Source organism: Fusarium musae, chromosome 1 (assembly GCF_019915245.1).
Source record: "Fusarium musae strain F31 chromosome 1, whole genome shotgun sequence".
NCBI classification, from domain to species: Eukaryota; Fungi; Ascomycota; class Sordariomycetes; order Hypocreales; family Nectriaceae; genus Fusarium; species Fusarium musae.
In genome coordinates this window covers 5,409,348-5,422,093 of record NC_058387.1, presented here as the reverse complement: position 1 = coordinate 5,422,093, position 12,746 = coordinate 5,409,348, and the positions used below count along the sequence as shown (strand labels likewise).

At 51.6% G+C, this 12,746-nt stretch overlaps 3 protein-coding genes across 3 annotated transcripts; 1 reads left to right on the top strand and 2 right to left on the bottom strand.

Annotated features, from left to right (window-relative positions):
• Positions 1-95: 95 nt before the first annotated feature.
• J7337_001624 (uncharacterized protein) lies at positions 96-2,611 on the top strand (the record flags this gene model as incomplete). The annotated part of the gene is made up of 3 exons (XM_044819362.1): positions 96-204; positions 496-1,750; positions 2,317-2,611. 3 exons carry the CDS (start codon positions 96-98, stop codon positions 2,609-2,611), a joined length of 1,659 nt encoding a protein of 552 aa, XP_044687064.1.
• Positions 2,612-2,903: 292 nt separating this feature from the next.
• Positions 2,904-4,685, bottom strand: J7337_001623 (uncharacterized protein; the record flags this gene model as incomplete). The annotated part of the gene is made up of 1 exon (XM_044819361.1): positions 2,904-4,685. The coding sequence occupies one exon, from the start codon at positions 4,683-4,685 to the stop codon at positions 2,904-2,906; it is 1,782 nt and encodes a 593-aa protein (XP_044687063.1).
• A 1,187-nt stretch (positions 4,686-5,872) lies between these two features.
• J7337_001622 (uncharacterized protein) lies at positions 5,873-11,066 on the bottom strand (the record flags this gene model as incomplete). The annotated part of the gene is made up of 3 exons (XM_044819360.1): positions 5,873-7,367; positions 7,422-8,838; positions 8,894-11,066. 3 exons carry the CDS (start codon positions 11,064-11,066, stop codon positions 5,873-5,875), a joined length of 5,085 nt encoding a protein of 1,694 aa, XP_044687062.1.
• Positions 11,067-12,746: the final 1,680 nt, after the last annotated feature.

Genomic DNA, 12,746 nt, shown 5'->3' with positions numbered 1-12,746 from the left:
ATAGAACCTCACCAGAGGCGTCGATTCTTTCTTTGTCGGACCATGGCGCTGATGGTTACGAGGCCGGGCCAACCACCTGGCAGCCTGCCCAGCCCATGTACGACGGTCAAAGCCTTGGCTCGTCATCAGACAGCGTTGACCGTCTGTTTCGTGAGACTGATGAGGCATTCAAAGCTCTTGGATCTGCACTTAGAGAAACCCAACGTGCATCACAGTTATCTGTTTTACCTTCACCACCCTCACCACCAGGAATCCCAACTTTTCACAAACATTCCAAATCCATGCCGCTGCCCACGGGCTTTCAGAAACATTCGAGATGGAGAAGGGAGGATTCGCCTTCAACTTCATCTCAAAGATCATCACCAGACAGAAGGACTTCGGTGGTAAAGAAACCTCAGAGAAAGAAGCATAGTCTTGTAGGGACTTCGCTTTCAAGAGCAGCGATCCGCACGCCAAGATGGACTTTGTCGGAGAACGTGACAGACATTCTCACAGGCCAGCGTTTCAGACGCATCGAAGCTGATGAGATGTTAACACCGGATCGCATCGAAGCACTGCGCAAGAAACGAGAGGCTGCACAACAATTGGACGACGAGCGCGCTACCACTAGAGAACGATATTCTATCGACTCCGTTCGCAGCGCAGCATCAGATAACTCCGAGACAGATATTGAGCCATTCCATCTTGACGAATTAGCATCTCGAATTAGAGCAAGACAGGCTGTGGAGAATTCGGCAGTTTCGGTCGTAGTAACGCCTCCTGCCGCAGACCCGACTCCTGATCTGGATCTTGTTTCCCGAGACGTTTCGAAACGGGCCTCAGGGGAAGAGGAGGATGATGAGTCAGTTGGTAGTAGCAAAGATAAAAGTGACGCATCGCCAGAGACCTCACCCCAACTGCCGGCCAAGAATCCTGCACGTCTCGGTGCAGAGGCTTCACAAAAGCTACCATCGATACCCGAAGTAATGGGGGCTGCGACAGCGAAAGACGAGGCAAGCATCGAGCCTCTGGCTAGTCCACCAGCCACTGAAGCCAGCAATATGAGGATGGAAGAGAACGATGAGTTCTTTTACCTCAAGAGTACGCCGTATACTCTCACAAGCCCATCTTTCCGCCATGGACCTATCACCCTAGCCAAAGCCGAGGTTGGCAAAGGAGCCAAGATCATGGACGATACATTAGACTGGACAGCGTTCCAGATGGCGATTTTGGGAGGAGCCGGGGATTTCCTCCAAGACATGTCGAGCGAGGAGGACACAAAGCAGGTGGAGGAAATCACGTCGTGGTTCGATACGTTTGGCTTTGAGACATACGGGGTGCTGATACCTGGAGACGTGCCTGAGCCAGAACCAGAACCCGTGGCTGTTTCTGTGTCAGAGCACACGCCGTCAATGAGGTCTTCGGCTCACAGCACTCTCTCGTCGACGCCTTCAACCATCGACACAGAAGTTGACCTGCCGATCCCGGTGGGTGCAGAATTCCCCTCTGGGTTCTGGAACGCCCCGGCGCCCGGCCAGACTCTCAACAAAGCTAAGTTCTATAACAGCACAGGGCTAAAACGATGGGTTGGCGAAGGACGACCGAAACGCCCTTCGTCACACAGCTCGGAAGACAGCCTACCACCGAGTCCAATGATGCCTCTCGTGGTTCATATGGGCGCTGGCGAAGCCGATATTCCGGATACGGTACCGATGGGTTATAACCTAGACCATGACCTTTCTGATTTTCTGAAGTGGGAAGCGGAAAATGTGTATGCATCTGGGTTCAGTGTATCACCGTGAGGGTGATTTTTGTTCGTTCCTTTTGTTATTCGCGGTTCGTTTGGCTGGGATGCTGATGTATCCATCCCATGCATGAGATTTCATTTTGACACGTTTGCCATATACCAAAGCATTGAAGGCGCTGAGAGCATTTGTAATAGATGATCAACATATTGATACGAAGTATCACGTTATATAGATGACATAAAAGAATTGACGTTGATGATACGGCGTGGAGAGTGTATCGTTAAAGGTTAGTGTTCACGGTGGGATAAGTGAGTGCATGTGGCTGTAGCCAATCAATTTTGCAGACTCACAGCCAACCCACACTGTGTTTACCCATCTCTCGTCTCATGTGGCCCCTGCAACAACATCTCATCAACTCAAAGCTTAGGATAAAGGCAGCAAAAGACGTTCCCTAATCCTTTTTTATTTCTTCCACATCCTTTAACTTCCATCTCCAGAAAAAGAATCCATATAAAGACGTCTCCTTTTATTTCCACGTTACCCTCACAAAGTCATCACAACAACAAAAGCCCTTTGTTTTCATCAATAGCTTCTTTAAGCCAGAAACATTCTCTTCCAACACCAACCACAAAGAAATCACAATGCTCAGACGACCTGCAACAACTCTACACATCACTTCAGAGGACGTCGCTTCCTACGAGGACCGTCGTGCCCGTGAAGCCCTCGTTGCGGCACAACAAGCGCGAAGAGCTGCTGCTGTGGCGGCTGCTCAGCAGAGTCAGGCTGATATGGAGGGCGTCCATCAGGCGCTGCAGGAGAGGGAGAGGGATGATGATGTCAGGAGGGTCAGGGAGGAGAGGATCGGTGTTTCGAGGAGGAGATGAGTGGATGGAGTGGTTACGAGTTATGCCTATGATGGGTTTGGGATTGATAAAGCGGTTCATGCTTCCTTAATTGACCGTTTTGTATGATGAAATATATTTGTTCATTCCTATTACTTTTATCGTCTTGTTTATACATATAAAAGGGCTCTGCGAGAGCGCTATGCCCGCTATTAAGCTAAGCCTGCTATTCCAAGAACATCGATATGTTGCCACAGCCCAATGTGAATTATTATATACAGAACGCTTGAGGCTATTCTGATCAAAACCAATACTCCTCCCGATGGGCCTTTATTCATCCTCTCCATGCAAGATATGCAAAAAAAGAGACTGTCATCCAAGCAACACGCCATGTCGTCGTCCATAATTCCCGACCGATAACACTGAGAGCCTTCTTACCACCGATACGTTGATCCTGAACGCTTGAGCTGAAGAGATTATCGTCGAGATGGATTCGTGGTCCGCCTGCAGACCCCCAGCCCCAGCGCTTATCGCTCCGTCCTCCACGACGAGCCTGCCATCGACCAGAGGTCTGAGAGGGGGATGTGCTTCGCCCATTCCGAGGTGCTGCGGCTGATAGGCGCGAGGGTAGGTGATGCGCTGAAGTACCTGAAGATGTGGTGTTGCGGTATGACGATGCCTCAGGGGGGTCCATCTTGTCCTTATACATAGGCAGGACAGCTGAAGGCGATGACTTCTCGGGTTCGAGAGCGAAAGGGGCGAGTGAGAGCGCAGGTACAAGCGCAGCGCGAACGACGAGAAGAACAAGCGTTGCGACGATGAAGACGATATACTCCATGTATGTATGGATCTGGTTCGGCAAAAGACACAAGTGAGTCTGGATCGTCTGCTCTGGCGCTCCAGGTAGTGGTTTGCCCTGTGCATCAACAGGGTTGTACATACTCGCCATGAGGAAACCCGGTGTAGGAACACCCATGGCCATGCTCATACTCTTGACGGTGATTTCCCGCACATTCTCTTTCGCGTCTGAGTGCACAACCTCGCAGTAGTCGTGATCGTCGCCTGAGAATACATGCTTGATGTTGCCCACCTTTTTAACCAGCTTGACTGAGTCATCTTCGTTGAGCACGTTCTGGTATTGATATCCACCAACGACGCTGAGGGCATTTCGGTGATCAGGGAATACTGGCTCTTTCTGCCCCTTTGGGGGTTTGGCAGGTGGCCAATGTTCTCGCTGAGGTCCGCAGGGTGTTCCAGGGGCTCGATATAGCGGGACGTGAGTGAGAAGAATCGTAGGAAAGTCGGGTCCGTCGGCCTTTTCTGCTTCGGGGCTGTTCCCCCATGTTGGCTTGGACCTCTCCAGCTCTTCAACATGGTGAGGATATCGCAAACCTCCTTGGAGGTCGTAATAATGGCGTAACTCCTCCTCAACCGCTTTTCTCTTCAATGTCTTGACGCCATCCAAAAACTCATTCACAGGTCCATAGATAGGCTGCAAATCATGCTGGTTCTTCCACTCTGAAGTATCCGCACTCAAAGAGACCGAGTCAACAGACACAATCGTGTGGTTTCCAACAACATCAACACGATTCACATCTCCAAAGAATGCGCTGAATCGATCTCGCACAGAAACTTGGACCTGCGCACCAAAACCCAAGTCGTGGTTCCCAGGTAAACTCGTCACCAGCTTCCGTCCTCGCTGCCAAGCTCCAGGCGCTTCTCCACCGTCATTGAAGTGCTCGAAGAAGATATCTCCAAACCTCTCATACTCGTGTAACCAGAAGTCCTCGCCGTACTTGTCGTGCCACGTCTGAACCAACTTCTTCTCCTCCTTTGACCGCCCACGCCCCCATTTAGGATCGACGAACTTGCCCTCACGGGTCTTCCACTCGCGGCCGCCGTCGAAAAGATCGCCGAGAAAGAACAGGCTATCGGGGTGTAATCGTCGCTGCATGGCTCGGTAGCCGCGTCGTAGGTAGTTGTCGGTAATGAGGACTGTGAGAGGGTTGATAGGCCAGGGGCGACCTGGGTAGGAATGAGGATCGATTATTTGGGGATCGGCGACGAAGACGAGGTGGTGAGGTTTCGCATCTTTCGGCTGCATATCGTCAGTCATGTCTCTTCCAAGTCGCACACTGCAGTGAGAGAATCCAAAACATACCCATTTCTCCCAATGATCCCAATCGCAGCTCGAAACCTTGCTGTTAAACACCCATCTCTCGCCATACAGCAACACTACCATCCAGAACAAGACCACCAAATGTGGAAAGCTCAACAAACGTCTCGAGGTAAGATTCCGCCGTAATCTTCGCGCAATTCGTTCGCCCATCGACGCAGCTAGACGCTTTCCCGGCCCAAGAGCCCACAGCCTCAGCTGATGCGCCGTCTGCCGTACGTTGACTACTAACACATGGCCTATTGACTGGATGTTCCTCGGGACCTTGGAATTGGTGTGATACTGGTATTGGCGCGACATGATGGCGCCATGCCCTTGCTCCCACGATCTCAAGCCTCGCAGTTAGGCTTCCCACGCAAAAATCGTCGTCGTATCGTGGTTCGTTCACAGTGTGGTATTTGTCGTCGGAGTAGCCTTTTGTTGATCGACGCTTCAGGGAACAAGGAGGCCCCTTGATGCGAATGTCAATGTTTCAGTCAAACAATTAAATTTACCGTCTCGTTTTCGTGCTCTTTCCAATTTCGAGGCCGTGTCGCAGCAATTCGCCGTCTTTTCGTGTCCAACGTCGTACGAATTTTGAAAGGAGTGAATAGTTCCAAGAGTCAAGAAGGATCGCGTGTTGAAGTTGGTCTCTTCATGAGGACAAATACGTAGCTTGACCTTCCTCATGCGTGCGTCGGCATGATTCGCCAACCTTCTTTCTTCCGGCCTGCATCAGGAAATTCCGGGGCCTGGTTGGGGCGTGCTTAGCGCTCGGATCCCCGCTATTCAGGGGTTCTAGCGGCTGATGGATTGCAAGTGTCCCTTGAACTGTCTCAGGGGCAAAAGGCTCAACTCGGACTCTCGGCCGATGGATGGATCAAAACCTGCCACAATAACACATGGAAGAAGCATCAGGCAACAATATAAAGAGAAAATCAAAGAGAGCAACGCTCCTTTTTCATTCATAGCTTGAACCTAAATACACACGCCTTTTAGATGGCTGTATTTACACTGCCAATTTTCCCATAATAACACATATCCCAAAAAACTCCGTCCGAATGCCGAGGGCATATAAAGAAAGAGGCTATGTCAAGATACAAAACCATATGCTGAAATATTAAACACACAGATAGTCCTTATCAGACCTATCTCACACGGTAAACATCAATGTCGTCATCGTCGTCTTCACTATAATCGTCATCCTCGGGAGGAGCTCGGTTCTTGGGCTTCTTGCTGCGGAAGCTGAGCAGTCTCTTAAACCCACTCGGCTCCGCAGGCTCAGCACCTGCAGCATGAGCTGCACCCGACTCCGGTTCTGGCACGTTTTGTGCCTCGTTATCGGCGTCGTAGTCATAGAACAGCTTCGGCACAAGCAGTCTGTAAGGCTTGGTGATTCCCGTGGGGTCCTTGGGATTGATCTCGACGTTCAGGGTGATATCGAGTCCGCCCTCTAGATCAACGGCATACTTGTCCGCCTGCTTCTTCTGCTTGGTTGAAAGACCTGTGGGTGTCCTGTAAAAGTTTCCAGGTCGAGGCGCAGGGGGGATGTAGCCCACAGCCTCACGCGAGTGTGACATGGCTCGCGATCCCACAGTTTGAGATCTACGAGGTTGTGACATAAAGTAGGAGTCGTCGCCCTCAGTGTATTCGTCGTAGGCAGCTCCGCCTCGAATACCCGAAGGATGAGCACCTCCTCGTCGAGGAGACTGGGGCTCATCCCAGTACTCCTCATCATCATAATCATCTTCGTCTCCCCAGGTACCGTTGATGCCACCATCATCTGCAGCACGACGCTGACTAGGTCGTCGAATGAAGCTGAAGAATCCAGCCTTCTTGGCATCAGGAGCCTGGTCAACAGACATAGATCGCTGAAGCTTGGCTGGAGGAGGCCGACCTCCATCTGCCGAATTTCGTCGCGACAAACTGCGGAATAGACCGCCACCTCCACCTCTGGTGACAGGGGGTCGAGGACCACGAACAGTGTCTCTGTTTAGATCAGGGCGATTGTCTGAAGATGTCGACTTGCTTCTAGAAAGTGACAACCTTCGGAGAAGGCCACCGCCTTGAGGCTTAGGAGGTGGGCTTGGGCTTCTACCATCAGAAGAACCAGGGGGGGTTGGTGGAGGTGTGGTTCCAGGCTGCCACTCGCGAATCGCACACCAATTTCGGTGGGGAAGAAGATGCTTGTTGTTTCGTGGCTTGCCATCAACTCCTTGCTGGAATAGAGGAATCATGTCCTCGTCAGTCTGCTTGTCGAAGTGGTGCACCTTGTTCCTCTTGTTCAGCACATCAGCCATCAGATCAGGAGGTGGTGTGTTGGCAATGGCTGATGAGATGATGTTGGGCATATATCGCGGGTCCTTGTGTTTGGCGAGTCCCAACTTGGGGTTGGAGTAGAACTGCCCAACAGCCGCAAGATGGACGTCACCGCTGAGGATAGTGACTCGTAAAGACTTGTCAATGGCCAGATCCTGTAAGTCTTCAACCACAACGGCTCGCTCCTGTTTGTGGTTCTTGGCAGTCCAGTGGTCGTTGAGATCATCCAAGACCTCAACACCACCATCGATATTGTTTAGAGCCTTGCCAAAGACACCGGTCCTGCCGAGTGCCTTGACAGGATCCATCAGTCTGGATGTTAAGCTGTATTCACGTTAGTATGTTGGGGCTTTGGAAATCACTCAGGAAGTTACACACATATTCTCCAACCAGACCAATCTGGGGTACGCGATAGGAATACCGAGGAGCACTAACAAATGCTCGACCTGTCCACGGCGGACCTCTGCGTAGAGTCGGTTCATGATCTTCTCCCATGTCTTGTCAGAAACAACGTCATGCTCTGTCCTCTCAGTACGGCAGTCGACTGCAAGAAGTCCGACCCTTGAACCCACAGACATGAACAGACTACGGCCAACATCGCCGATGTACGGACCAGGCTCTGAGCCAAGAATCCAGCTTGACTCGGTGGTCTCTGTCTCAGTGGCAATGGACTGGTGCTGGAACAGCATATAGTACTTGTACGCAATTGCACCAAGGCCACTGAAGACGGGCGACTTCATGTCATGATGAGGATATGATCCATATCCGTCGAAGATGTCGTGATCATCCCACATATTGACCATGGGAATCTGTGAATTTGCAAGGCCGAATAGACCTTGAGAGAACCACATACAGTACCTCTCTAGGTAGAAGGTCTCCAGCTCATCCTGCATCTCAGGAGTGAGAGCAGCAGTATGCTTGTGGACAGGATTGCGCATCCTAAGCCACTCCTTAAAGAGGCTGCATTCTTCTGACACGCAGTCATTGTAGATCTGGTCACCACCACCAATCATGAGATGGAAAGGTCGTGTTTGGTGGTTGTTCAACACATCGCGCCACATGGGATCAGGACCACTAAGCTCATCAGGCTTGACGCTCATGCTGAAGCCGTTACAACTGTGGAACATCATGTTCATGGTGTCGCCTTGAGCAGGGACCCAGAAGCCTGTGGCCGGTCCGCGGTTGATGCGATACGCAATGCGCTGCTGCTTCTCTCGTAGCTCAACTTCGATGTTGAAGCGCCAGAAAGTGCATCCACGCTCAGTGTGAAGCCTGGAGCCTCTCACATCCTTGTACTTCTGGACCTTCTCGCCATCGATGCCAACGCGCTTTCGACGGCTGGCAAAGGATCCAGGCAGATCAGCTGGGCCGTCAGGGCCTGATTGTTGAGGAGCGCTGCGAGTCTGCTCGAACAGTCCAGCATCAGTCTCGTCACGCGAGAGATCCTTGGCCTCATCTATATGATCCACAGGGCGCACATAAAGGGTTTCTCCTCTACGTCCCACCTTGGGGTGGCCCGCGATAGGATCAACGTACTCGGGCGACAAGTCGCCCTTGACACGATGAGGAGGGGGGGGCAGCAACTCAAGGCCTTGGACGAAAAGGCGAAGTGTGGGTGCAATATCATATGAAGAGTCAGAATCTTGAGTGACGATCATGATGCTGCCGCGCCACATCTCTCGTTCGACTAGAGCACCAGTTCTATCTCTGCTGGGGACCTTCTCGCGCTTAATTCCGCAGTATCTCAACAGCGGGCCACACTTCATGAAGAGTGCAGGCTTAAACCGAGTAGGGGCTGGAGGGTTGTGTCAGCTGATTTCGGATCGACGATAAAAGAACACCAAACTTACACTGCTCATTGTATTCACCATCAAAGGCCTCAGCTTTTCGTGGCCGTGCCGTGTAGCCCTTGCTCTTATCTTGCTCCCACCAAGCCTGGTGTGTGTCTGGCTCAGGGAACTGGCCATCTTGGAGATCCAAGAAGTTTCCAGACAGGCTACCAACGGTACCCTTCTTCCACTCGTCAAGCCATTGAGGTGGCTGATATAGGCCATCACCAGGAACCATGTCCTCCGGGCGCTTGAAGACCATGTTCGAGATATGATGAGAGTCAGAACTAGCAGAAGAAAAGCTATCTGCTCTCTCAGCCTTTCTGCGAACAGCGGCCTGGTTCTGAGCATGAGATCCATCATCGGCTTCCTTCCTACCAAGGAGTCTAGTGCCAATGGATTTACCACGGGTAGGGGGAGGAGGAATGAATTCATCCTCATCAGCATACTGAACCCGAGGAACCGGCTCAGTGACACGCCTCCTGATACCCTGGTTATCACCAGGCATGGGTATTTGTTGACGCCCAGGAACAAAGTCGACCGATGGTCTTCGTGCATCGGCTGTTACTGGAGGGTCAGGGGGTAGCTCTTTCTCGCGAGTAAAGCGATCATTAAGTTCTTGGGTGATCTGCCGGGTGTTTTGTTGGGTGTTCTGTTGGGTATTCTGTCGAATAGGAAGTAGGTCATCTTGATCATCATAGTAGTAGTCATCATCATCAAACTGTTGTTGCTGGGGTTTCATCGCCGAAGCCATAGGTGCAGGGCGCCTCTCTGATACCACACGGCGAGGAGCATACTGGTAGTCGACTGGCGGAGGCTTCTTAAGCTTGTTGCTGCCACTTCTCGTCAAGGAGAATCCCCCACTCTGGGGAACTGGCTGAGCTGGCTCTCTCGTCGTGGTCTGTTCAGGAAGCTGTACATTATCTCGAGCCGCTCTCTCACGGAAGCTCAAGTTGCGCTGAGGGATGCCAGAAGATGGCTCGACATGCCTGGGAATGGCGGATTGAGGATCCATGCGCCGAGGCATAGGCTCCATGTCGTCTGGTTCCATCATTGCGCCTGAGGCGTAGTACTTCTCTGCTTCTTGGGGATGCGCCACTGACACGCGGCGACGATGTGAGCCTCCTCTCTTCACCGTAACTTGCGGGGGAAGTTCTTGGTAAACATCTGTTGGCGCATCGTTTTGCGTGTTCTGTGGGATATCTCTGTAGGCGTCTCGTGGAACGTCGCGAGGTGCGTCTCTCTGGGTATCTCTGGGGTATTCTCGTGATACGTCCCGGGAAACGTCTCGGGGCACATCTCTTTGCGCCGAAGGTTGCGCACCTGAAAAGAAAGCTGTACTGCCCGAGGGACGTCTCTCACCATGGGTGATGGAGGGTTTCCGCTCATGAGACCGCACTTGCTGGCCTGCAGGCTGCTTTCCAGCTTTCAGTGCCTGTCGTTCTCTTGCGCGTCGTTCAGCGGCTTCAACTCGGGCGCGTTTTTCCTCCTTGGTCATGCTGTCGAGCGTCAGCTCAAGCCTTTGGAGGGGTGATCGGTCGTTTGCGAACGCTTTGCGACGGTCTGAGGACCCGCCTGTTGTTTGTCTCCTCGACAATGGATCGAATGCGCTGGCGCCTGAGCCTCGTCTTGAGAAATCTTCTTGGCCTTGGTCGGGTCTCTGACCTCCTGTCCTCTCAGAGGACCTTTGGTATTGATCGTCTTCCATATCGCCGACTTGTGGGTTAGGATCGTGAGGTGCGGCTGTGTCTGAGGCGGTGTAGGTGTAAGGAAGACCACCGTTACCGTATGGATGGCGATAGCTCACAGGAGGACCGCGAGGAACTTCTGGAGCGGGCGGAGGAGGTGACAATGGCTCGTCGTCGTCGTACTCTTCTTGCAATCGGCTCTGTTGGGGTGGTCTAGAAGCCCCAGCAGCAGGTACGTCTCGTCTGTAAGAAGGTGGTCTTGGAGCTAGACCTTGCGGAGCAAAATTAGAAGTGGTTGGAGAATCATAGGGACTAAAGGTAGATTCAGTAGGAGCCTCGGTGACCTGAGTTTGTAAAGAACCACGATTCGATCTGCGAACTGGGGCAGCGTCGAGCGAAGATCTACGGTCAGCATTATAGGCATAGTCGTCCGACTCAGACCTGCGACGGGTATGGCCCGTAGCGACCTTGGGCCCAGGTAACTGACCCCAGTATGGCGTCGACATCTGAGGCTGACAGTTGATCCTCGGGGCGGTGTGATTGGACAAGCGCGTTAGAGGCGAAAAAGGAGACGGAAAAGATGGATGTCAGGCGTTGAATCGTGCGTTACTGTACGTTGGAGCGGGAGGCGGGTAAAAGATGAGAGGCTGAAGCGAACTTAGCAGTGAAGCTCTGATCTTTGGGCTGCTCAGGCGCTAGCAATTCAGTGGAAGGCCCGCGTAAATGGAGTTGTAGCGGGGCGCTGAGCCTAGTCTAGGGCTCATGCGAGCTGCCGGCTTAAGACAATGCCCTGCAGAATTGGTGTTGTTTAGCTGAGAGAAAGCAAAAAAAGATTTTTTCTGCAGTCTGCAGGGACCAAGAGAAAAAGTTGGGATGGCTGAGGAGGAAAGAGAAATGAGAATTCAAGGCTTTTCCCGGGTCAATACGGACGATAGCAGAGCCGGGAACTACCCTGTTCTGCTCTCTACCTTGAAGCCCAAGATGCCGCGGCGGTGCAGGGATCACAAGTCCCTGGAGCTATCTAAATCCATCCAAGAGCTGTTTATGCCCTGGAAGCTTCCCCATGCTCGTCATGTTTCCCAGCCTCGAATGTGATCGTTGTTCTTGTTGAGGTAAGCTTGGGCGTTGATATCTCCCCAGAACACACTTTGCGCCGAGCATAGTCACATCAGAAAATCCAGAAATGGGTAGCTGAAGCTACTAGCAGGGATCGAAAACTTGATATATCTCGTCTTCCTCGTCAGGTCGAGGCTGGGGATGGCTGGGGGCGGGGTGTCACCGTGTCTCATCCTTGGAGCTCTTCAGAAGACCCAAAAATGCGGGTGGCTGGCATCGGAGACACGGGACGGGCCCGGACAATAGTCATGTGCATTGAGAATGTGAGAAAGGGACAATTGGGGTTTCCCAAGGCGATTGATATCGTTGACGGTTGCACGTTTGGTGGTGGTCAATAAAGTCAAAATAACACACTGTTTTTTCAATTGACTTCATTTGTTAAAATGATGAAGTCATACATATAAAACGGGTGCTCCCGAATTTTAATACTTCACACCGTTGGCGCGCGGAAGGGCGGGAAGGCCCGAATAAACTTTGTCTCATCTTCAATTGAACTGAGTGAACATGGCAAGAGAAGTTTTCAGAATCAGTCATAGGAGGCAGACATGAGTGAGAATGCGCTTGAAATGTTCGATTTGGATTCAATCTACGATTGTCAGACAATAACCGATCTATTCGCTTGGCAATTAATGTCGCAAACTCAATATCGGCTACTAAAAGGCTACACAAAGCCTTGGGCTTATGGATACATGTTGCCCAGCCTCCCTCGATCAAAGTGTCACGGCAGTTACTGCATGTTGTTACCCGTTACGAGTGATTGATGGATTCTCTGTTGTCCCTGCAGGGTCCCTCGTGGACTTCTCGTATTCTTCAATCTCTTGGTTTTCATGTTTCATCGTGAGCTCAAACATCCTAGCTCAGTTGGTGGTTGGAAGTTTTGCTCCTCCTGGTACACTTACTTCCTCCACATCAGTATCTGGGAGATGAGAATGCTGTGATGAACGTTTCCAAAGCTTAAGTGTCACCTTAATAATAGTATGGGTGAAAATTTCAGTTGGTGGCTGACAGCTGTGATGAGAGCTGATCGATCGCCCCCACTTACTCGATATCAATTAACTTTATCGTAAAAT